At 43.8% G+C, this 26,989-nt stretch overlaps 1 protein-coding gene across 1 annotated transcript in view; it reads right to left on the bottom strand.

The window, feature by feature from the left end:
• Nucleotides 1-10,868: 10,868 nt before the first annotated feature.
• The window catches only part of LOC146784281 (pulmonary surfactant-associated protein B-like), a 79,123-nt gene continuing 63,002 nt past the window's right edge, over nt 10,869-26,989 (bottom strand). Inside the window, exons 6-11 of the mRNA XM_085635304.1 lie at nt 23,863-24,114; nt 22,032-22,218; nt 17,842-17,999; nt 16,180-16,260; nt 11,688-11,739; nt 10,869-11,064 (exon numbers count right to left, since the gene is read on the bottom strand). Coding sequence (XP_085491430.1) covers nt 10,997-11,064; nt 11,688-11,739; nt 16,180-16,260; nt 17,842-17,999; nt 22,032-22,218; nt 23,863-24,114 — 798 coding nt within the window. The 3' untranslated portion in view covers nt 10,869-10,996. The remainder of the gene's footprint in view (nt 11,065-11,687; nt 11,740-16,179; nt 16,261-17,841; nt 18,000-22,031; nt 22,219-23,862; nt 24,115-26,989) is intronic.

Below are 26,989 nucleotides of genomic sequence, written 5' to 3'. Positions count from 1 at the left end.
AATTGGGACTAAGGCAGAGATCTTTAAATGTGTTTGTGCTGAGCCCTCCCCAACCCTAATTTAAATGTTTTCAAGTCATGCCCCCTTTAGAACTCTAGCATCAAGACTAACGGAAAGGGAGAGGTGGGATAAGCTGGAACCTATTTAATAATTTCAGAGGGTGCCATCTATTTAGCTCATAACAAGATGTGGAGGTTACAACAGCTCAGATGCATCAAGGGAAGAAAATATTAAACAAAAATATTCATTGATGTTTAATTTTATATAAAGATAAAATATAAAAATAGGATAATGTGTAACAGTGCATGCCTTAAAATTGATATTCATAAAGTTGAATATTTTAACTTTTGCATTACTTTTTTGTTTCCCACAATAGCAATGAGGAAACCCCTGATCAAGAAACCCATTAAAATGCACAAGAGACAACAAACAAACTCTGCCTACTCTGGCAGAGAGGAGGGAGAGGGGGGGGAGTTATAAGAGATTTCTGTGAGAGGCGTGGCCAAACGCCAATGGAGTAAGGCAGGGAATCCATTGATCCTAACGGGCCGACCCCATCTAGCATCAACCTGTCTTGATCCTGGACACAGGGAGTCCCTAGGTTGCACGAGTGCACTCCACTTGTTCTCAAGCTTACAGTGGTGGTGTCTTGGCAATACCTTGGTTGACATTGACTAGATTGAGAATGGAGCCTGAAGCAATGCAGCCATGCTGGCAAAATGGCGGCCGTGGGACAGTACGGCACTCCGAAGGAAAGATCGGGCGGACAGTTTCCTCTGCAGTACTGAGGCCTTGTCGCCGGGGGACGACAGTGATGGCATGAGCTATCCCCTAGTGGCAGTGGACACACTGGAGGCTGTCCAGCCATGGTCCTGTGGAGTGACGGAGCTGCAGAGTCGGGGCCTGGTGGATAGTGCAGTAGCCAGAAGTAGGGGTAGCCCAGCCCCTACTGCGTAGGAGAGCTGGAGAGACCCTAAACACAAGCAGGGCCCACCCCTGCAGTCTATGGTGAGCAAAGCAGTGAGGAGCACACAAGTTTAGAGTTCCAACACTGTGAAGTGGATTTCCCATATGCAGAGGGCCTGAAAGTCACCAGTGGCAGCCTCAGTACCCTCCTCATGCAGAAGACCCCTACCTGAGCCTAACGGGCTGGCGTTGGAGCAGCCAGGCCTTTGGGGGATCTGCGAGGTACGAGATCCAGTGGCGAGACACAATTTGGAGTAGAGCTGGTGTGACTATTAATAAGTGGAGGGGCCCAGCTTTGAATCTGTTGTTGGGGCCCCTAGCGCAGCAACTCAATTGTGTACCATCGCTGATTGGCGGAACTTGTACTGTAACAGCCGTTGAGTGTCAACATTGGGACTGGAAGGCTCCCCCCACCCGGGTCAGTTCCCCAGATGCAAGCAGTGAGGAGTTTGAGGCGGGGGCCCACACTGTGCGCCCTGGGGCTCGGCCGCAGTGTATGTGCAGTGGACTGTCACTGGGCCCATGACAGACCATGTGAAGATTTTGCAGTACCTGTGGATGGGTGGCTGCCAGTGGTGAAGGTGAGCGCTGCGGCTCGTCAGCAAGTAAGTGACCCAGGGCAAGGCTTCCCTCAGCCACGGAGAGTGAGAACACCCAGTCCTTCCCATCAGGCAGGACTAGCGGAGAGAAGAGGAAAGAAGGACACGGATTACTGCAGTAGAACGTGCTCTACAGGAGATACCCCCAAGGTAGATACCCTGAAGGAATTGCTCACAGCCATGGAGAGTCAATGCTATAGCAGCCACCACTGCGAGACACACCAGTTCCATGTGCACCTTGATGCCTTCCTGTGCTCTATTGAGATCCATGGGATGGTACAGGATTTTGACTACTTAACAAGAGCACTATTGAATAATAATCCGGTGGTGCTGTACCAGAACTGGGAGATGGCACACCCCAATATTCCCACTTGGCAATTGAAGGGTGAGGCGCAAGAGGATCTGGTCTTTCAGCATTCAGTCTGTGGTTACTGAGCTCAAAAGGATGCAGGGGTAAGATAGGCATGCCGGAATTCAAACTCACGACATGCATATCCCAGCAGACGTAAGTGATGAATGTTAACTCACCAGAACTACCTGGAAAACTGCAACGGGAGCCTATTCCAGAGGTTCAAGAAAAGGGATCAATGGAATGGCATGGAAAAAGAATCTTAGGCACTACACAAGGACATAGTACCAAAAGAAAACTGGTAATGTGTGGAAATGCCAACCAATATGTCTGGTGAGGTGTAGCGAGGACTCTTTTTATAATAATGTTCTATATAGAGCTACATACAGCCTTCCATCTCTAAGCACTGTAGATAACAGATGGGGTGGCATGAAAAGACTGCCCCTGGCCCTAACACAAGCAAGGAAAATGGGTCCTCCATCCCCATGTTCAGACACAAAAAAAGCCACAATGGAAGTGCAGCACATCCTTTGCACTCTTGGTGCCACCGCACAATCTGCATTATTTATAGCAATTCCCCTGCACAAAAATTAAAAATAGTGTGTCTGTGCCATTTTACTCTCCTCTGTGCCAGCGCGCCAAGGTCCCAAGTAGGTTGTCCTTCTGCTCCTTTATAATCATGTTCCATTCAGCGCTACATCCTGTCTACCATTTTTAAGCACTGTAAATAACTTTAAAAAAATGCTTTCTTTTTTGGCCTCCGCTCTCTCCGGTATGCCATTACTTCAGGGTTTTCTATAAGCTGTTCTCAGCTCCTTTGTAATTCTGTTCTACATAGCTCTACACACTGCCAATCATTTCTATATAATGTAAAGAAAAGAGGTTAAATAATTCCTACATTTTGCTCTCTACCCTGGCCCATTGTTCAGAGGCCTCAAGGAGTCCAGACACTAAGCCATTTTGCTCGCCCATGTTGCAGCTAGGGGTGGTACCTGGTCAGTATTTTACAGGCAGTGCAGATATGTCTATTCATGTCAAACAATGTTAAAAAACTACCAAGTGAAAAGCTCTTTTTAAAAAAGTTTTTGACTCAAACTTTAAAAACAGCCCACAAAAATAATGTTTTTCTCTGTGAAGGTTGCCACCCAGGCTGCAACCCATCATCCCAACAGTCTCTTCCCCTTGTGCTCCCACTACTCTTGAACAGCTGGGAAACAGCCTTTAGACCGAGGTATTTACCATGTTATGCTTTACCACGCATTTTTAGCACGCATGTTTTTACCGCATGTGTATTTTTACAATGCATGCCCTTTCCACACATTTGAGGTAAGGTGGAGGGTGTGGGGGGTCTCTCACCACAAATACATTGTTTTTATATATAGAAACAATGCGCGTTAATGGCATACGTTGTAAAAGCATAAAAGTTGCAAAGAAATGCAGGATAGGAAACGTATAGTTTAGGCATGCAATGTATTTCCCTATGTTGTTCCGGCGTATAACTGAACAGCTCCCTGTGTGAACAAAGGAAGCCTGGAAACCCCTAAGCAAGGACACGCTTCCAGCCTATTCTCATTGGCAGGCTTCGGTACACTAAACCTCCTCCTGTCCCTCCCCTGACCTTATGGCCCAACACTGCTGCCGAACCTTGCGCCAGCCCCAAGGAGATGACGCCATGAGTGATCTCCACTTTGAAGATCTCAGGACTAAGTGTACAGTTGGGATTTAAGAGTGGAGGGGGGTCTGCAATAAGGGGCTGCGGTTTGGCTAGCAGAATAGCAAATGTGCCATGGGCCATGATGCAAGCAAGGAAACTACCCCATCCCTGGTTTGGTCGTAAAAACAGCCACCTGACACAGTGGGGAATACAGGTATAGTTTCGGAGAAGATCCAGAGAGTCCTCCTCTTTTTACAGACTAAGAGCTCCAATTGGAGAAAATTTGTACTGCATTGACGACATGGTCTGCCTGAGATGACAAGATTCATTGAGAGACCATTTGGAGTTTTGGAATAGAGCGATTTTTGAATAATGCAAGCACTTTTTATGGAGGGAATTGGCTAGCTTATCCGAGAGAACCACTAGGTCGATGTTTTTGTAGACTCTGATCCATTGTATGGGCTTTCTGCCTTGTCTTTTGATCATAGTTCTTGTTGGTGTGAGGACAATTGGGACAAGGAATTGGTCAGAGTAGTCTACCGGGATTGGGTAAATCATTTTGATTAAACCACATTTTGCAATCACCAGGTCCAGGATCAATCCCTTTCTGTGGTTCGGAGCAAGGAGTGCTTGCTGCACAAGATCACTGCTTAGCAGGAAGATAGGCCAATGGGCAAGTTACAGGTCTTATTTTTGCTCCCCATTGCAGGTTGAAATCGCCCAAGAACACGTTTGTAGGGGAAGAGAGTGTGTTCAGTCGTTTGCTCCACACAGGTTTATCCCCGTCACGTGCTGCTATGAATTTTACACATTGCTTCAGTGACATCTAGCAGACGTAGGGAAATATAGCTTGAAGCGAGAAGTTTCAGACAGCAATGTTGCTGCTGAATTTTGAAGGGTTTGAGGAAAGTAGTTTGAGATTGACGTCATTGGCTAAATTGTGGCATAGGATTCATTGCCTAAAATTTGGCAATATGAACTTGGTAATGCTGTAGGTGTCTGCTTGTGATTTGCGATGCTCTCAGGTGTAAATTTAACATACATACTCAATTTACGAAGCTTCAAAAAGACAAAACCCATATTTTAAACACACGAAATTCCTTCGATTTTACTCAAATTCTTTTTCTCAGTTAAACACTTTTACCTCTGAAGAAGAAAATTGCCTGTCCTCAAAATGTAATGTGCTTCTCCAAGTTGCTACCAGTTTAATCAATCAAAAGAAAACGTCACTGCATTGCACTCAGATGATTAGAGGTCATAGGTTCTATTTCAGGATAAGTAGTTTAATTTAAAAAAGTTCAACAACATGTGAAACAATCTTGTATACTTTTTATGAAGATGATCCACAAAGTTCAGGAACTCATTACTTTCTATATATTTCAAGGATAGATGAAATGATTCATGTGCATTTCAGGGAAATATCAGATTTTCCACAGTATGGCAGGAGAGATTTGTTTATACCTTTCAACAAGAGTAGTTTATTTCTATAACCTGCAAGGACGAATTCAGTAATTGCTACAAGTTTAGGGGTGATAAAAGGTTATATAGATCAGGGAACTAGACTGTCATTTGATGCTCCTCTCAGACACATGAAGACATTTATAGACCATATGGGGCCATTTTTATAGATTTCAGAAAATTGATGGCCATCTCCAAACATTTTAGGAAGGCAGTGGGCACCTTCAATATGTTTCATGTAGTTACTGGACATTTCTAAGTATATATTTACTATCTATGGAGCATATACTTCCTACCTATTGCAAGGACACCACAGTGAAGTTTTAGTACATGTTTTGGAATTTGCTAATTTCTTTAAATAGCAGAAAAAATGTGCCGATTTGCAACACTGAAAAAGAGTGTATGCACTGGCTTTAAATATGCAACCTTTCCATCTTCGAACACCACTTCAGCACTATGTCTCTCCTCCTTGACCACTCGGTGCCTAACACTCCCCCTCCCCAAACGAATAGCTCCCCTCAAACCTCTTCCTCCCCTCTCCCCCCACTCTACCTCCACTCTCAAGCAACCAGCTAACACCATCCTCCAACAATGGACTTCACCATCTCCCTCCTTGGACCTCTCTACTGCCAATGACATCCCCTATCCCCAATTACCTACTTCCCATCCCCTCTAATCTCCCCCTCTCCCCCTAACCTCCTGAACTCCCACTCCTCGGACCCCTCCTTGAATCACGGTAGCCCCCAATCCCGGTCACCCACTGATCATTCCCCTCCCACTGACCCCCCAACCTCCCTCCCCCCAACCCAACCACTCACGTACTCCACCGTCCTTTCCCTTCAATCACCTAACACAACTCCCCACCCCTCTACTTCTACCCATCCCGTACACCCTCTTCTCCCAGCCATCCCTTCTATTCTCCCCCATCAGGCCCTACCTACTCCACCTCCCAACCCCTCACCCCAACACCCAATAAACACGCATCCCCCGTACACCAATATATCCGTTGCTCACTCGCTTTATGCCCTTTTATCCTATCTGGCCACATCACCTGAAAGTCTGTGCCCCCTGGATAACCTAACCCCACCACTCACACTTAACAGCTCCGTCACCCCTCACTCCACACCAACCACCCTATCTCCCCCCTCACACAGCAGGCCACCATCCGCAACTAATCAAGACCACTCCCTATCCCCAGATCATATTCCTCCCTTCCCCTACACCCCTTCAATCCCTTCCTGTACCCGATGGCCCCGAGCCTACACAACATCAAAGTCAATCTATCTAATTTGACTACCGAACCCCTCACTCCTCCCAGCCCTGTCACCCCTCACCCCACACCATCTACCCCATCTCCCCCTCACACACTAGTCCACCCTCCGCAAATAACTCAGACCGCGCCCTCTCGGTACCTCCCCTCACCTTAATTGCCCAGATCCTACACAACATTGAACGTGACCTTTCTAATTTAACTACTGAATTTGCCCAACTCAGGAAAGATTTTTTCTTCCTCAGCTCCAGAACCCACCCTCACCATAAAATCCCCACCCACCCTCCCTCAAAAATCCTTAACACCAAACGCTCCCTCTCCGCTGCTGTACTCATAGACCTCTCCGCACCTCTAACCATCTCTCCCCGTCCGACCTCACCGACCTCTGCAACTCCTACCTTCCTAATGTACCAACCACCAACCCTCCATTCCCCTATGCCCCCATCCCTGTTATCATAGGGACAAATAGAACCCACTCCACCGCCCCAACTCACATCGATCCACTCTTGCCCACCCTCCATATACATTCCCACACCACTGAAGTGCATGCTCGTCAACTGTCGCTCCGCTGTCCTACATGCCACGGAAATTTCGGAAACAATCCTGAGTGAATCCATTGATATTGCATTCCTCACAGAAACCTGGCTAAATGACCACTCAACGAGCATACTTGACCTACTCTCCCCTCTAGGATACTCTATTCTTAGAAAAGATAGACCTGACAGAGTTGGAGGTGGGCTAGCCATTATCTTTAAAAATGAACTTCAGATATCCCTTGTCACTAACCCAGGCTACTCCGCCTGCGAATACCTAGAAGCTGAACTGTCAACTCAAAACGCCCTCCTAATTCGCCTACACAACATCTATCGCCCTCCGGGACCACCACAGCCCTTCATTGAGGACTCATCTGAGCTCCTGACGCAATCTGCATTATCCAACTCAAAAAATCTCTTTCTTGGGGATCTTAACCTCCATTGGAATGATACCAATGACTCCACTATCTCCCTCCTTACTACTCTTCTTGAGATCAGTGAACTCAAACAACTTTGCCTATCCCCAACACACACTAAAGGAACCATACTTGACGTCATTCTGTCCAACGAAGATCTGACCTCCGTGACCAATATCACCCCCATTGACTGGTCTGACCGTCACCTTATACTGTTCACCATTGCTACCTCAGCAAGCCTCCCCGCCTCTAAAATTAACAGATCTAAGAAATTGACCAGAAACCTAAAATGTATCCCCCCAGATGTTCTCCAATATAAACTCCAAGCTCAACTTCTTCTCATTCCCCCCTCACAAAATGCGAATGAGCTCACTGAACTCTTTAATAATACTGTCACTGGTATTCTTGACCAACTGGCCTAAACTCAAAAACCAAAGAAACACCCCCTCAAACTCTTGGTTTAATACCGAGATAAATAATGAAAGACGGGCACTCAGACTGTCGGGAAGAACCTGGAGACACCATCCCTCACCCATCCATCTTGCACTTCCCAGACGTGCTAGATCCACATACAAAAAACATATCCTCAAGGAAAAGGCATCCATCGTCCGCACTCAACTTGATCGTGCCAAAAACAGACCCAGGGAACTCTTCAAAATCATTCGAAACCAAACTTCCCCCGCACCTCCAAATATAACAGCCTCCTCAGAAATTGCCCACTTCTTCTCGGAAAAAAATGCCAAAATTGAGCAATCCTTCCTTCCCACACAACTACGCTCCAACTCGCTCCCTTAGCAACCCTTCTTACCTACCCATTTCCCTACCCCCAACCCCCCCACTGGCCTCTCACCTACCACATCACTGGAAACTAACTCCCCTAACTCACAACTAAAGAACAATGCCTCCTTGCTCAACTTCCCCCCGTCACTGAGCTAGAAGTCCTTAAATAATTGGCAATCTTAAACCGTCCTCCCACACAAAAGACCCCGTACCCTCTAACCTTGTCTCTACCCTTAAGCACATCATCGCCCCATTCTGGACCACAATCATCAACACCTCTCTCTCCACGGACTGTGTCCCCACATCCCTTCAACTTGGACAAATCTCGCCCATAATCAAAAACACCAATGCTGACCCCAATGATCTAAATATTCTCCGCCCCATCACTAACCTCCCCCCTCTCTCAAAGGTCCTTGAAAGATGTGTCCTACTACAACTAGACAAACACATCGAAAACTTCAACCTACTCGACCCCCTTCAATCTGGCTTCAGGAAAGTCTGCAGCACCGAAACGGCAATGCTCAATGTCATAGATGACATCCATCAATCACTTGATAATGGCGAGACCTGCCTTCTTATCCATCTTGATCTCTCCGCAGCGTTCAATACAGTCAACCATTCAGCCCTACTTAATGTACTTAGGACCCGTTTCGGCCTTAATGATACCGCCTACAAATGGTTCATCTCTTACCTACAACACCGAACTCAGCAAATCAAAATTGTCTCTCTAACTCCACTCCCGTCTCCTGTGGAGTCCCCCAAGGATCTATTCTCTCTCCCTCCCTCTTTAACCTCTTTATGGAACCTCTCACCCTCATTTTTAAACAAGCAGGCATCAATTACCACCTCTACGCCGATGACACCCAAATCTATTACAAGATTAAAACTCATGCTGACATCTTACACCTGAACAACACCCTTACCAAGATCCAAACCTGGTTCCATTCAAATCATCTCAAACTTAATCCTAATAAGACCAAAATCATTCTCTTCTCCCCTAAAAATAATCCTCTCCCCGTTCAATCATGGATTTCTGACCTTAATGCACTCAACTGCTCATTCACCCTGTCCAACTCCGTCAAATCTCTTGACATTTCTATCAACAACACCCTAACCCTTAACGTTCACATCAAAAACTCTGCCAAAGGAGCCCTCTTCACTCTCCGTCACCTCAAGAAAATCAAACCATTCATACCCACCGATGATTGTAAACTTGTAGTTCAGTCACTTGTTATTTCACGTATTGATTATGGTAACGCCATTCTCAACGGAATCCCCAAGGTCCACCTTGCTCCAATCAAAGCTGTGCTCACCCTTGCAGCCAGGCTCATCACAGACTGCAAACGCTTTGCTCATATCTCCCCAGCTCTCAAATCTCTTAAATGGCTCCCTATCGAAGGCACATCTGCTTACAAAACTGCCTGCATTACTCATAAAGCCCTCCACCAAAACACTCCGCAGTACCTCTCCAAGAAACTCCTCATTGCTGGCACCACTCGACCTTTGAGAAGCACCAACAGCCTCCTCCTAATCCCACCTCTGAATAAAAAGAAAGCCACACAATCTCGCTCCTACTCTGGCAATGCCCCTACTATCTGGAATGCCCTCCCCAAAAACCTGAGCTGTAATCCCTCCTATTCCAGTTTCAAAAAAGACCTCAAAACCCACCTCCTCAATTACTATTGGGGATCCTAACCTGTGCCCTACTCCTGATCTCTTATCACTATACTATATTTGTTCAGTAATATATGTCCTTCTTCCTGTACTCCATTCTACCCAATTACTTGAAATGTATAGCTCCAGCTCCTGTTCATCTATCTTGATTTGTATAATGCTCATGTTGTTTTTACTGTGTATATTTCACATTGTTGTTTCATTACCTTTTATATGCTTTTATACCATGTTTGCCTTATACTATCCTAATCATGTAAAGCTCTCTGATACCTCTGGGTCTAGCCAGCGCTATATAAAAAGTTTAAAATAAAAAATAAAAAATAACCCATCAAGTGACATAATTTGTATGTTAACGTATTTGTATTGTTACAAAATAGTGATTATTTTTACGAGTAACTTTGATTTTTATCATATATTATTTTGTTTTCATAAAATTCCAAATCATACATTTTTGTAATTCTGTATGGAACATTAAGGGCAATTTACAATTTGCTGTGATCTTTAATTTTGAACTGTGTTCAGTACGATTTGCTTTGGGGTGAATTGAATTCTCCTACCCACATGTCAGGGATACATTTTGTCATCTTTATTTAATTAAGAACACAAGAGGATAATTTCTGTGGTTTTCAGCATGTTGTAATTAATTTACACTTCAGCACTATGTCAAATATTTTATGTGTAAATGGTAGGATAAAGGGGGATATTTAGCGCTTTCTCTAAATATCGATAGCATGTTGGTAATGATTTTAAAATGCAAAGACATGGCCATTTATATAGATATTTCAGTAAAATGTGGCTAACTAATTAGCATTTCAGGAGGATGTGGGTAACTCTATTACATTTCTAGAGATTTTTGAGTCAATGTCTAAATGTTTATGGAAAAAATAGTGTAATTTATTTACCCCTTAGATGTGACTATTTGTGTTTCATTTTTGCAGTATGGGGTGATTTCTGAGTAATTGAAGAGCATACTGGATCATTTTTTACCACTGTGAGAAATCTGTGGTCAATATCAACATTCGAGAAGTGTTCAAGGAGACCTGGCTATTGTATCATTTAAAGAGCTGTCAAAATAGAACTTCTTAGTCCCATTAACTGATGTGCATGATGTGCACCACCGGTACCCTCCTCACACGGACTACATCGAATAACAGGAACCACAATACAGGTGGTCAAGAAGAAACTTTATTCCTCTCCATTGTAAAAGCATCAGCAGCATTGCAGGTGAAAACATGTGAGGCCCCTTGCGAAGCTTGAGCGCAGCCATTCATGAAGCTCATGGCAGAGCCTGTAGACCTCAGGCATTGACCATTACTAGCTGAGTGGAAGGCGTATCTTCCAGGTCTTTACGCCGTGAGGCAGCACCTATTGACGCATGGAAAAAAGATAGTCATCAGTAAGGGTCAGGTTTGCTATATCAAGGCCTATAATGTAACATGTCATCAGGGCATTTAGTTCCATATCAAGTTTCCTATCTTTATCTCACTGTAACTGAGAACTCTGGTTCAGTTGAGGTGAAATTAGACTACAATTTTGAAAGTCAAACCCATGCAAACTAGGGCTGCCTAATCTCCTCTAGCTTTTCTATTAACACCACCAAACATCTGCATGAACTTCACATATTCACTTTTCCCCAATAATGATCATACATAACACCTATTACTTTAATCTACTATAAAGGAACTGGAGCGAGTGCATGGAATGGTTTGCTTGAGTGCAGAAGAATTATCCCAATATCCAAGAACCCCTGGATTAACTACTAAACCTTGGGTTCTGGAGCAGTATGCTGCCGACCTGGCATTAAGTGCTTAACACCTCATCAGGGGTAGAGATGTATGAATGCAGATACAATACAATACAATTAAGAATCCCACCTTTTACTTCATCATTTATATACCGCGGTAGCCTAGAAGGAGTGCTGTTTGCTAGCTTCGAATAAGCAATAAATTGAAGAGTGTATGTACATGTTTACGGCTTGTATTACTTACGTTTCACACCAAACTTTGGCATCGGGATTCCAGCCTCACATGCACGAACCTCCTGTAAAAGCAAAAATTAGGCCATCAGCTTGGCAAGTGCACTCCCTCACTAGAAGCCAATGAGGGCAATAGAGCCTTGGTGGATGGGGGAGTCAGACGAGAGGGTGCCTCAATTCAGATTTTGTTCACAGCCTTTCAAATATGAAATGGAGAACTAGTAGAATGACATATTGTGGTACTCAAGGGAAAGAACACCCCTGGCTGCAATCCATCAAAGACCATAACCTCTTTACCCCAACAATATATTTGTATTAAATGTGATTTGCCCATATAGAATGGTCACTACTATCATATATAAGGTAGCTTCTGCCCATTTTACTTTAAGTTGCTTTTTACAAAGTAATTGCTCTCATTATTTTGCAACTTTGGTGCAATGCATCTAAAGGGTTGTGCTATGGTATAATTTAATAGCTTGTAAAGCAATCCTGACGCTGCCTCCAAGTCCAAGGAGAATTGTGGCTGTCGCTTGAATGGGAGTGAGGTGGGCTGGACAGGATGGACACAGGCAAGGTAATGATCAGGAGAGCAGGAGAGCAGGAGTGAGAGCTGAACCATGTTAACAGAATGATCTTCAACAAAGCGTTCACACCTCGCCCGCCACATAATTGCCAACCCTACCACTAAAGGTGGTAGGTTACCTATCTCAATTCGAGATATCTTGTGAGAACAATTCAATGAAAGCTTTGTAGGAGAAAGACTCTGCAAAGTGAGACTAGTTGTATGTTGATAGCCTTCATCCAGGCATTGAGTTGAGGGCTGAATGTAAGTTTTAAGCCAAATATCATCTCCATGATTTTAGCTTTGAGTAGTGGAGGGAGCAGGTCCTAGATCAGTGATGGAGAACAACACCTAGGCCTCTGTGAGTCTGGGGTAGATTACCCTGTAGTTCCTATCGGATCTACACATTATGCCAGCGCTGCCCCCTACCTTGCAACCTTCTATTAAGAAATGCCTATTTAATGCGCGTGTCCCCCTGCTGTGGACAGCATCTCCATGTCTATATGGGAGGCATGCAGATGACAGGTGAGCTCTGCTGAAGGAAGATTGTGCAATTGGGTCAAACATAGAGGAGTGCTACACTCAAATGATGGAACCATTCATGAATAAGCACCTTTTTACTATGGATCTTACGCTGCATATATACATTCCTCAAATAAAGCACATTTAAAGGGGAGTTAAGTTCAGCTGATTGGTCAATAGTGGCTACTCCTCAAAAAAGTAAAAAGGGAGGTAATTTAAATATTAAGGCATGTCCTCACTCTCAGCTTTCATCATGGATGTAGCCACTAAACCTTAACTCCCACCCATATTGTCTTGTGCTTAAAACATTCAATTAGATCTTGAACATAAAATGTGCCCATTGCCAATTTGTACATTATTGCTATTAATGACAACAACAACAAATTGCATTGAGAGTATGTTTGAAAAAGTTGCATTCCAGAGGTACAATAAATTATCTATTAAATTATCTGTGATGAAATAAAAACCAATCATTCCAATACAGCAACCCCCCCCCCCAAAAAACCACAGAGAAATAACATCAAAATTCCTAATTCACTGCATCTTCAGGTAATGTTTGGGGTTACGTTTACTTCCAAATTTTAGTTGACGATCTTTATTACACCCAGCCCAAACTCAAGTGCAACAACAGAGGCTACCCGTTTTGCTACCAAGAGCCTTATCAAAACAGTGGACCCCACAGAGTTCTTAATAGCAGAGTGGGCGTATCTTTTCAATGGCGGGCGATAACAATCCTAGCCATATTCCTCTCCTAGCCACAAAGATCAAAGGATTCATTTCTCCTTTAATCCCCAACATAATCGTGATCTTGTCTAGTTATAGATTCTTCTCTATACTATTGCAGTGTTGGGATAGGCTTAGGGGAGGGGAGGGAGGCTGCCTGCGACCGCTTCCTGCAAGATTGACGCGACGCTGGACCGGAACGCCGAAGGTAAGTTGTTTATTAATTTATGTAAAATTAACCCACACCCCACGTGTGACCCCCCGCACTCCTCACCCGCGAGTCATGCCGACTGTGACTGCTTTGGAATGTTCCTATAAATTTGCCTGTCTTTGTTGGGCAAGGGTAATCATAATGCCTCTTGTTTATAGAAACGTTTATGTTTCTGTTTGTTGTTGTCATACCATTATGTCTTATAAAGCTTGCTAGACTTACATAGTGGACCAAAAAATGATCTACAATAGGGGCGTGACCAGCAGCCTCTTGGAGCCATCAACCAGTCAACCCGAAGAGCCATAGATGTCAGTTGCTGGGCAATCAGGAGCAGGGCCGGATCAAGCATGCAATCATCTCCTCTTCCCATGCCACCCTTCTACCCATCCAACTTAAACTGCACACCACCCTGTGGTGATTAGGTGGTGTTGGGAATAGGTTGTGATTAGAATGTTTCCGGATGTCCTAGAGAAATAAGCATTTAGAATGCTTTTTTTTACAAGGGGGCTTATTTACAAGCCCCTTACGCTGCCGTTGTGTCACTTTTAATATGGTAAAAAGGGGAAACAACCTTTACAACGCAATCATTGCATCCCACTACCTTTACAACACAGTCTTTACAACGCAACATCCTTTACATCGCATGCCAGTACAACGCAGCCATTACATTGCATGTCACTACAATGCATGTCATTACAACGCATGTTACTACAACACATGCCCTTACAACGCAATATAAGGAAGGTAATGGGAAATAGTAATTTTTGTCCCTACACTATCCAACACTTACCCTACTATTACACTCACTGGAGTGGGAATAATAATTTTTACCCCTATACTATCCAACACTTACCCTACTGTTGCCCTAAAAGTAATATGCGTTGTTATGGTATGCGTTGTAGTGGAATGCGTTGTAATGGAATGCGTTGTAAATGTAGTTACTAAAAATGCGTTGTGATGGCATGCAATGTGAAATCATGTGTTGTAATGGATGTTGCGATGTAAAAACTGTGTTGTAAAGGCATGCGGTGTAAATGTTTGCGTTGTAACATCATACATTTGGTAAAAAGTGACTTACTGGTGGCGCAGAGGGCTTGCAAATAAGCCCCTAAGTCTGCTCTCTCAATAAGAGGGATTTGATTCTGGTAGCTCAGGCAATTGACCAGTGGAGGAAGAACATTGGTGTGATAATGTTCGTTTAAGGAACTGTACAAGCACAAAACACAGAGCGAGAAGAATCATAGGAGGTTCTCCAAAGGTAAGCATAGTGAAATGGGTGAAGCACCAGAGAAACAAGCGGTGGATGCTATAGCTATGGCGGCTGCTGCCCCTAAAACTTGGTAGGGCAGTGCGGGGTGACAATCAAACAAATAAGAACGTACCTGCCGCTCCTGAGCACCGCCTCAGTGCTTCTGGTGCTCCTCTGCTCCCCTTTCCTCCCCACCCAATCCAGACACTGCTCTCATGCTATTACTAAGCATGAGAGACGCGCAGATATTGGTCTGAGTGGGCTGAAATGTCGCTCAGTTAGGGACAAGAAGCATGCACCTCTTCTTCCACCTGGCTATGCAAGACAGCTAGGTTGGAGAAATGTAAGTGTGCATGTCGGTTTGGTCATCCTAAGACGGCTGGCAAACCGACATGCACACATACAGTGGACCTACCACTCCTCCTCCACGGGCCAGGCTGCTGCTGACGAAGAGCATGGCCCCGCTGCTCCCCAGACTCGGCGGACTTGGCCAAGTAAGTGAAAGATAAAATGATAATAAAACAGTTTTATAATCATTTCTTTTTTTCATTTGTTGTACTGACTTTGGGAGTAGGAGCAGGAAGTCCACATTTTCACCCGAAGATGAGAGATTCTCTGACATTATTCTTAACACCCTTCCCAACATGAGCAAACGTCAATAGGATGGTTGTTACCACAGTAGGTTTCGTAAATATGAGAATGACTTTGCGGTCATCGAGTTAGAAAAGTGCAAGCTGGAACTAACACTAGATCTGGAACACTTCAGCTCTCAGTTACACATGGACCAGAATATGGTCTTTATTCCATAATGATCAGAGTACAGTTTCTGCTGGTAAACCTATTTCATAGGGTGCAGTCTCTGGTCAGTTAATTGACAGATTCGGGGCTGCATATGTTATGCCATAAGTAAGCAACCTTTTATTTCAACCTCCGGGTACAGTACATTCCAGGCCAATGATCCCCAAAGTCACTAAGGTATGATGTCTTGATCCAAACAGCCTGGGAAATGCAAACAGCACTGAAATGGTGGCTGGACCCTTAGTAACAGATGAATGATGCATTGCTTGGGAGGTGGGACCACCCTGGCAGCCTCCATAACAGGCCATGTTTCTGAGGCTGGCTTCATCAATTATGAGAAGCTCACTGTCCATTTCCTTGTGCTGTTTGTCTCTGGGGTTCCAGGAGTCTAAAGCATACCCCAGTGCCCTGCTGCCCCCTTTCTGGACCCTACCACTCACCTGGCAGGTGGTGACTTCATCCCAGGGCTTTAGAAGGACATGCTTCACCATTGGGCCATAGGTTGACAGGAAGTTGTTGCACTGTTAGGGAAATATAAAGCGGTATAATTAAACTTTAGTATCTAGACGAATGGAGGAGCCTATATACAAAAGAAGCACAAGAGATGTGTAACATACAGAGCAAAACATGGAGGGGCTCAGCGAATGTGTCTAACTGCACACTACAGACTCAGTGAATCTCAGTTGAACAGCACTTCATAAGTCTCCTGACCTGGAATCCTTGCTGTAGCATGCACCCATTCTGAGCTCCTCAGCCTGGTCAGAAATCCCAGTCTCAGAGTCACATATTCTGACCTGCACACCCATCTAAGAGCCACTTAACCTGCCCACAGACCTGCATCTCTGAACTCCTTATTCTGACCCACAGATACCCATCCATGAGCACTTCAACTTGACCACACAATCAGTATCATAAACTCTTATTCTGGCACCTATACACCCTTCTCAATGCCCGCCAACCTGTACATACACCCCAGGCTCAGAGAACCTTATTCGGACCACAGTCTAACCATTTTCAAAATCTCCTTAACCTGGCCCACTTTGCCCATCTTTGGCCTGCTTCTTCTAAGGACTCCCCAAGAGGCGCCTATTCAAACTACACTCCCTGGTCTCAGGGAGCCTAATCCTGACCAGGTCCCCAGTAAATTAGCACAAGTCTCCATAATCATTATCTTTGCTCAGTGGTTTTATTCCGCACTCTCAGGTTCTTCTAGGCAGAAAAAGATTGTGGTATCCAAAGACTACAGCGGGCACTAACTGTGGACGTGTTTTCCTCAAGTACCAAAATATCTAACTTTGGCATTTTCACAAGACTCCTATCTGATCTACATGCAAATTACTTAATTTTCTTCATTGTTCTGATGAAGGCTTTGCTAATGCTAACACAAGAGCCAAAACCCATTGACATTATTATACACGTTTTTGGATGTTGTAGTCTGACTACCAGATTAAATGGAAGTACACTGTCTATGATGTTCTAACAGTGTTCCGTAGAGTTGTCAGACCCACCACCAGAACACTTCCAGATAAATCTGTAATCTAGCTTTCATATTTCCTCCTTATTTCTTCCTGCACCTATATTGTTCAGACTTCTTTAGTCAGTTACAGATTTTCAAATTCATGTCTGTGGATATCTCTTTTTGTTTTACATTTGTGTATTATGTACATCTATATATTTATATTTTTGTAGAGCATATCACTTCTATTCATGAAATGTTTTAAAAGTAAATGTATCAGATTTGATTCAGAAATAGCTTGTTTTTGAAAGTTATTAAGAAGGAATATGTTTTGAATGTACCTATCACACACCATAATTCTTCTGTGTAACGTTTTTAGTTGGCTAATGAAATTACACCATTCTCAATGGGAAAATTGAACATTGATGTGTACTACCTGGACTGGGGTTTACAGGATTCCACTTACTCTTCGAATACTTCCCACAAGAGGTGAAATCTCAAGTCAAACAGGCAAATGGACAACATGACTGGCATTCTGTATGTATGAGGAATTACTCCCAAATTGAGTCGCCAAGCCATCACTTACCACCAACAAGCCAATTTCTCTTGAAATACTGAAAGGGAAGACATTTGCAAGAACACTTACGGTAGTTGAATTGCCAAAGTGTTCCATGCAGAAATCTGCCAGCACCTGCCCAATGTCTTTCTTGTGCAAGTTGTCTGTAAGCAGAGGTTTCACAAAGCTGATGAATGCCTGGCAAAAGATGCATGTCGTACCAACAATTGGAGCAGGAACTGGAGCACCTGGGACAGGAGACATAAGGACCATTCCAAGTGAAAATCCTGTAAAAAACAGAAACTGCCCACAAGGCAGGTCTCCTCCTTGCAAGTGGCCCCATGAGGATTTACATTGAATTGTTTTTTTCCCACATATCCATGTCTATCTATCTGTCTGTCTGTCTGTCTGTCTATCTATCCTTGTATATAGCTATATAGATGAAGTATGTGTGTGTGTGTGTGTTTATGCATGTATTTCTATAGATAGCTACCTAGCAATATATATGTAGATATCTACATAGCTATATACCAAAACATTATAGGTAACTATAGACTGATGGAAAGATAGATATGTACTTAGCTAGTAGGATAGATGGATGGATGGATGGATGGATGGATGGATGGATAGATGGATGGATGAATTTAAATTTCTAAAAGCGCGCAAATACCTGAGGGTGTCTTTGCGCTAGAATCAAAAGATCAACTTACCAAGGAGTTTTGGAGGTTAAAGAGATAAGGAAAACAGCCATGATTTCAACTGTTTACAAAAACTGAAAAGGTTTGACTGGCTTTTGAAATGTAATGGGAGTTTATTCTATAGCTGGCAAGTGGTGTGTACAAAGCTGCGGCAGCCCCATGAAGCTTTCTTAATCCTGGGGACCAAAACTGAAGCAGCAGATCTCAAACTTCTGTTTGGTTGTTACCACCTGAGTTTGCTTGCAAGATAGACAAGTCCTGTGCCATATAAGGCCGTACGAGCCACACCGAGTGCCTTAAATGAGACCCTTCTTTCCAGGAAGCCAGTGAAGTTCCAGCAAGGTGTTTGACACTGACTCGTGTTTGGGAGGTTTTGTTAGAAGGTGAGCAGCTGTGTTCTGCAACATCTGAAGCTTTTTGAGTGCCAATTGTTTGATGCCCATTTGGAGGGTATTACAATGATCAATCGTGGAGAGGACAAGAGCAATGACCACTGATTTTTTAAGCTGGAAGGGAATGAAAGGCAGCACCTTTCTCAAAGACCTCAGCATCAAGAAGCATAAAGATGTCAGTTTGTTAATTTGTTCTCTAACGGACAATTCCGCATTAAAAAATGATTCCAAGATTCCTTACCCTGGAGGCTGGGTCTGGAAGAGGGCAGAGGGCCTGAGGCCACCATGAAAGATTCAAGAAGCCAGTATCCTTCCCAAAAATGAAAATCTATATTCTGTCTAAGTTTAACTTCAGACAGTTAGTGGACATCCAGTTAACAATGGCATTGACATTTTTGTTGAATCTGTCAGCAACCTCCTCCATGTTGCTCGAAACTGATACCACCATCTGCGTATCGTCTGCATAAGCTACTATGGCGCCAATAGGAGTGAATCAACTTAGCCAGCGTTACCATGTAAATATTAAAAGCGGGCTAAGCGATCATCCCTGAGGGACCTCACAGGGGAGGGAGAAGGGCCTTGAATTAAACTCCCCAAGTCACGATCTGCTCCCTATACCTCAGGAAAGATGCCAGAAGATCAAAGTGATTCCGATCTTTGTCAGGCTGTCTAACAGAACTACATGACTGACCGTATCGAAAGTGGCAGAGGAGTCCAAGAGGACCACCGCAGCTCTCCCTACGTTGTCCTTAATGGATCTGATTTCTTCAGAAACATCTATCAAAGCTGTCTCTGTACTGTGGCCTGATATGAAGCCATACTGTGCAATGTCCAGATTGTTATTTTCCAAGTAGCTAGATAAGCCAGTGTTAATGTGTTTTTCCAGACGCTTAGCGGAATAGGGTAATCGTGAAAATGGACAGAGATTGTTTTTCTTCTTAGGATTCAGAGTTTGTTTTTTTAGCAAAGGCAAGATCGAAGCCTTTTTCCACTCTGATGAAAAAGTGTCTGCCAAAATTATTATGTTCAAAAAAGTTCTTAAAACTAGGGCAAGACTATTGGCGACGTCATGCATTAACTTAAATAGGCAGGGATGGGAAGAAGCTCCTGACTTAACATGGCCTATAAGCTCAATCACTTGGTCGGGGTCAAGAGTAGAAAGTTATGCAGATAGACAGAGAAAAACTAATCTAGAGGTCACCCAGAATCCAAAGTTTGTTGGCTAATGTAGCCAGTTCTAACTAAAGGTGACTATCTCAAGGGTAAGGTTAGCAGTTATGTGAACCTTAATAAAATAAATATGAATATCGACAATCACAGGTCTTTCTGGTGCCACTGAGTTAATCTCCACTCAGAGTGGTGGTCCCAGTAACAAAAACACTCTAATTTACAAGTAGGGCAGATGCATTGAGTACTTGAACCTCTTCCCTATAATGCCTCCCTAATCTTATAAAGAATATGCACCAAAATCTTTTGATGTCTTCAAGGCTTGGAATTTCGGCATGTCGTTGGCAAACAAGTATTTTGGACGATAGTAACAAATCTCCATTTCTTCAAAATGAGTGCTATGTTTTTTATTTGAAAAATAGGTAGGGGTATTTTAAACAGAAAGACTTCTTGAAACACTGTGTGTAAACACTAGTGAGGAGAAAGAAACTGAATAGTTTAGCCTTTTAGAGAGAACTGAAGACACTGGAGGTAAGAGTCACAGATTTGATGATCTGAGAGGGCAAAGAAACGTTCTTTGTTTCAAGGATAAGTAGGATCCTTTTAGAGCACGTAATGGTGGTGAAGCTTAAAGTGCAGAGCATACAAGGTAAAAGAGAGGCAATTAAAGGTACAAGCAAAATGTTTCTGATAGTTGTGATCTTATTGTGGAAATATATGGCAAAGTAGTCAGCCAAGATGTTAAGATGTTGGATGAGGTTATGGTGGTCTGTGGAGGAGGATTTGCGGGGCGGGAAAAGAATGTTTTGACTGTGTGGGACAAATGCTTCACTAGGATCTAAAGAGATATAATTAAGTGTTAATAGCACCTTGGCATCATAAAGGGCAGCACTGATGGTGTTAAGGGCAGATTTGTACACTTCGGGATGAACACAGGTGATTGAATTTCTCCACTTGCAAAAGCAGGTGCACATCATTGTACTTAGAAGGAAAATATAGGGGACATCAATGGTTAAGGATGAGGTGGATCAGTTGAAAACTGGTAGTGGCTTTGGACATTGAGGGGGGAGAGCAGAGTGATTTCTGAATTTTGTTTAGTGTTTTGAACCATCTACAAACAAAGACTTTTCAGCCAGCGTCTAGAAGAACATAAATGTCCAGGCTACTAGTTCAGTATACATTCATAGGTTCCAACTTGCTGAGGAGTCACTGGAGACCAGAAAATAATGAGGTCAAGCAGATGTTAGAGAACCTGCCTTGCAAGAACAAGGACCATCTGCACAAGAGGCTACTAGTTCTTTACATCAAGAAAACATCTTTTTCCCAGAGCAGGCACTGGGCTCCACCACCTATCACATCCAACTGGAGGCCCAAGAGAAGAACACACATCTAGGGGCAAAGATTACAGACCAAGGTGGTAGTCCTAGATCCTTATCAGATCATCTATTCCCAGAAGAAGGGATCCGAGGTTAAGCTACCAATCAAAGAGCTTTATTAAAGTACTCTCACGCAGAATCAGAGATGAGACATCATCTGGGAAGCCCCAGGTTCATGTGAAAAGCATCCTTCAATCTCCAAGAGAAGGTTAGGGGACTATGGGGGCAGTAGTAATGTTGATGCAAGTACCTACACCCTAAACCGCAGGGAAAACATTTTAGGCTAGCTGTCCTGGATTCATATGAGCCTCTTCCCCAGGTGAAGAGAGCAGAGGACAGGCTGACAGTCCTAAATCTAAGAGAGCGATACCCTCCAGAACAGACGTCGAAGTACAGGCTGGCAGTGAAAACCCCATAAGAGCGCCCATCCTCAGGGACAGGAAGCAGATGCCAACGTGATAGCTAAACGTCCATGAGAATGAACTCGCTCCGTAGTAAATGGCCTATCTCTGGAGACCAGGCTCCATAGGTGAAATGCACGATGATGTGAGACTGATGTGAAACCAATGGTTCTGACTTATTACTTTGAGGTCTAGGTTTGACTTAGCACCCCGAAATGCTGGAGGCAGCCCACCTCATGGCCTTACCCTCACTGTCTTCCAACTCTTGTCCCTCACACATCTGAATCTGTGTGCAGATGTCTTTGGGGCTATCCTCATTCTTCACAGCTGCTATAATGTCGTCCCTGTTGTTCTCCTTCATGGTTGTGCATATTTCAGCGATAGTGTCATCCACCTCATCGCACATGGAATCAACAGCTCCGTTGATGGTATCCTATCAAAACAAAGGATGGGGTAAGAAACCCACAAATGAAAAGAAACGTGGAGTGTATAAAAGACTTTCCACAAGTTGAAAGAGTGAACGAGGGAAAACAGACAAAGAGTAATCAGAACCCATCAATAGCACATAACCTATCATTCTGTCACTGATTCCCCCCACCGTTGGCTATTTCTTGCAGATTTACAACTCATGCATGTGTATTGAACAGCTAATTCTTTTGATTCTTCTCAAATATGACTTGACTGAAATTCACCACATTTCAAAAATGTATTGAATGAGGATCAGTTCTTTGTACTTTCAATTTTAGTAGATTTTCGTTCAGTGGTTTCTTGAGAAATCTCCTTATGGGACTTCTCATTGTGACCTTAAAAATATTTTTTTAGACCCTGCTGATAGCTTTGCAAAGTTTGATACTTATATTAGGCTGCATTACTTTGGACATTTTATAAGTACTGTGTTGTTTTCAACAGAGAAGGGAAAAGGCATAGACATAGGTAATGGGCTATCTGATATAAATACCTATCATAAACTTAGGGGCATATTTACGAAACAAATGTCGGAGTGCGGAGCTGCACCAAAATCAGCAATGCGGCGCTCTGACATTTTTAAACGCGGGGATGCGACGTATTCACAAGAATATGGTGCACCTCTGTGTTTCCCCTAGCGCTGGTGCAAAATAAGCTGCCTAGCGCCAGTGCAGGCACCCTGCCGCCATGTTGTAATGGTGCCTGTATTGCAGGGGCTATTGTTTATGTGCAGGGAGGAACACCTTCCCGCGCATAAAGAATCATTCATGACGATTTGCTCTTTCAGAGCAAAAAACAAGGAGAAATTAATGATATCTCCTTGCATCGCCATTCTAATGCCTGGTAATCTATGGCATTAGAATGGCGCTCTTTTTGGCACTGCCTCGCCCTTGTAAATCTCGGACAGTGTCAAAAAGCAATGGGTGTTGCCGTGAAACACCCACAGCAGCACCCATTGTATGCCCCTTTGCAGCAGAAGACTGAGGCGGAAAGGGGCATATATTTACAAGGTGGTGTTAAGCCACGTTAAGTAGCTTAGTGCCACCATGTAAATATGGGAAATGGTGCTACGCCACAGGAGCATCAGAAAAAGTGATGCTCTGGTGGCGATTGGGGCTTGTAAATATGCCCCTTAGGTTGGACTATGACAACATATTTACCTTACTGAATTATTGTGATTGATGGCCAAAGTTAAGGTATGATTTCTAGTGATCCAGGGCATTAGTCTTTAAAGAATAAAGGATTTCTCTTGTGTTCCAGGAATCAGCTATTCATCCATTTGACCATAAAATTCTGTAAACCAAACTTCAACTTTATACATGGCTCATAGACCATCTATGAATTCTCGAACAACTTTAATTCTGCTTTCCTCTCCACCTCACCCACCTGAAGCTCTGTGTAGTTACTCGGTCTCGAGTAGAATGGAGTAGAAATGGGGTGCCCTTGGTCTCTGGCTATAGAAAAAAGGGTAGTAAAGGCGGATTGGTGTACTTGGTGAGGGTGGCTTCCAAACACCAAGAACAGAGTGTTAGAAGTGGAACTATATGCTTTTGTCTACTTTAGTCTAGACCTCATGCCCAGATCTGTCTGACATCAAGGTAAGAGCACTCACGTCATCAAGGTTTTCACCAACGCAACTCTGCAAGTTTGTCACAATCTGGGTGCAGCCTGAGCATTTAATGTCAGTTTTGTCTTTTCTCTTCTTGTTTTTCTTCCCTTTCTTCCCTTTCTTTCCTTTCTTGTCTTTCTTCTTTTTCTTGTCCTTCTTCCTTTTCTTGTTCTTGTTCTTGTTCTTGTTCTTCTTCCTTTTCTCCTCCTCCTCCTCGGTAGCATCTTCAGGAGCGCCATGTGAAGAGGCCTCGAGCTGGGGAAGTGATGGAAAGAAGAGTTCAAATCACTGAGACATGGACCTCGATCTAGTAAGTGCTGTGGAAGGAACTTGAACTAGGCTGCGCAGCAACTTGCGCTGTGTTGCAGAATTTTGCGCGGTGCTACAGGCATTTTTAATTGTAAGTAGCCCTAATGGTTGGCATCACTTTTCATTGCTTCCTGCCACTTGTTCTACACGCAAAACATTAGGAAAAAAAACCCTTACAGAAGTCAGTGGGCGGGCTTAAAATGAGAAACTGAGGTGAAGGGCAATTATGCAGTACAGGACCCTGTCATGCATTTGTTTGAAAACTTGTACAATTTGTACTTGATGAACTGGATATGTCACATGCACACAGTCTTCAACCTTTCCAGCCCGATTGAACTTGCATTAGGGTCTTCCATACCAGGGTCCTGCCCCTTACAGTCTGGCCAAGTTGCAACGAATGACGTAGCCATGTCATATTTTTTTCTCACCGGAATGGTCTCATCCAGTCCACCCTGAGGGCCTTATTATGGGTTTTGGTGCCCCGCTCCTGCACCGCCAAACCCATGTAGGAACTGACATAGGCACTGCAATGGAAACGTCAAAGGCAGTACCTGCATGACATAGACTGCTACTGTCCATACCGTGCTAGGTCTGGTGTGCGTGATGATCCCCTCCTGTGTGCATCCACATGGCGTGAGGCACCACCTTTGTTTCCTTTGTTCCTCACCGCCACACTTTCATGACAGTCGCACCTCCATGAAAAGTGTGGCAGTGAGGAAACTCGCAATATGCTTGGAGGGGCCATAGCGGCCCCGCCAAACATATTGTAGCCTCAGGACCGCCGCGCAACCACCAGCACAACTGCCAGGTAATGGCCGTTCTGTGTCGGTTGCAACGGCTGCGGTGGTCTCAGGGTGGCCCGACCGCCCTAGTCGTAATAGGGTGGTCAGGAGACCACCACCATGAGTCAAGCGGTCTGTGGACTGCCAGACTCATAATAAGGTCCTAAGATATCTTCAGTACTCACTGGCCTTCTCTCTCTCTGATCCCCTTCATGTTTAGGCAGTGGTGGTGAGCACACTCCTCTCTGAAGAGATTCACCCAGATCAATTGTACACAATGGGCCCAATTTGCCAAGTAATTTTTGGTCATGAACATATGAGTCTGAAAATGGCTGAATGTATGCCTGCTAGGGTAACACTATGGAGGTGTAAATCTTTTTACTCTTTTGTAGGTAACAATAACCAATACCACTTGAATAGCCACTAACCTTGGGTCTGGAGCAGTGTGCTGCCCAGTGTGAAGTGCTTCAATGCCTCGTCAGGAGAGTATGAGCTATATAAATACACTATCATTTCATGCAATAACACTTTAATAGCTAGTCTGTGAGGGGTGGAAAGCGAATATCACAAGGCGCGGTTCAACTTTGTGGACGCCCAATACTCAAAGTTTGAAAGCATTCAAAAGGTCTTCTCAAGCCCTTTCTCACCCACAAAATGGTCAAAGACTACTTATGTCCCTTTTCAGGGTAGGAAGGGGGCTGAGCAGGAAACATCCATTGCAACACAGCCATTATAATGACTACCTTTACAACGCGATTGCCTTTACATCGCATGCCATTACAACACATGCCATTACAACGCATGTCACTACAACACATGCCATTACAACGTATACCATTAGAACGCATGACATTACAATGCATCATAAGGCAAGTAATTGAGATTTTTTAGTTTTAGGGTGGGTATGGGTTTTGGGGTACATGGAAATAGTAATTTTTACCCCTACACTATCCAACACTTTCCCTACTGTTGCACTCACTGGGGTGGGAATAATAATTTTTACCCCTATACTATCCAACACTTACCCTACTGTTGCACTCACTGGAGTGGGAATAGTAATTTTTACCCTTACACTATCCAACACTTACCCAGCTGTTGCCCGAAAAGTATTATGCGTTGTAATGGTATGCATTGTAATGGTATGCATTGTAATGGAATGCGTTGTAATGGTAGCTTTAAAAATATGCGTTGTAAAATCATGCGATGTAATGGTAGTTGAGCTGTAAATACTGCATTGTAAAAGCATGCGTTGTAATTGTTTGCGTTGTAACATCGTATATTCGGGCCGAGCACCCTCAAGCTTCATGGTGATGTAGAAAAGGGGTTTCTACACTAGGAATAATTGTTTCCATCTAAGATAAAAACAATACAAGAAATTAATGTACAATTTCACATAGGTGCTGGTAACCTTTGGGAATATGAAACCTAAAAATGCCATATTACTATCAAAGTACTATACTTGTGAAGCTTTAACTGGTACAGCTTTCCAGATCTGCATCTGGGAACTTGTGTAAATTCCCATAAGTTATACATCTGTACCCGTGAGCAGGAGTACATTTAGGGATGCAGATGTACAACTTCTTTTTTTTCTTTCTAAATCGGGCCCTAAGTGTTAGGGGGTGGTTGGAGCTGTTCGAGCTGTGTGAGCAGTTGTGCCTGTGTCTGCATCTTGTGTGCATGTGGACAAAGTGATATATTCCATAGCTCTCCATAGCTGCCCTTGTGTTGCTAGGAATGTGCCTTTATAGTCTCCACCTCTCTCGACAAGATGTTATGCAACAGCATCCTTTGACATTAGATCCCCCACCGGGTAAGGCAATGGGTAAGCAACGGATGCCGGCATCGCTAATCACATTTTTTGCACATGTCACTTCCTTTGTAAGGCACAAAGCCCTAAACACGCTCATCACACGTGTTTCTTTTCCTTCAGACCTGCCATTGCCTAATGTGACCCTGGGACATTTTTAAATGTAATCTCTATGAGACTTGCTGCCTGGGGAGACTCATTGTATCATCATCACGGTGAGTAATCTCTCTGG

The sequence above is a fragment of the Triturus cristatus genome, chromosome 11, assembly GCF_964204655.1.
Source record: "Triturus cristatus chromosome 11, aTriCri1.1, whole genome shotgun sequence".
Classification (NCBI taxonomy): Eukaryota; Metazoa; Chordata; class Amphibia; order Caudata; family Salamandridae; genus Triturus; species Triturus cristatus.
The sequence above is the reverse complement of the archived record's forward strand: the minus strand, read 5'-3'. Positions and strand labels throughout refer to the sequence as shown.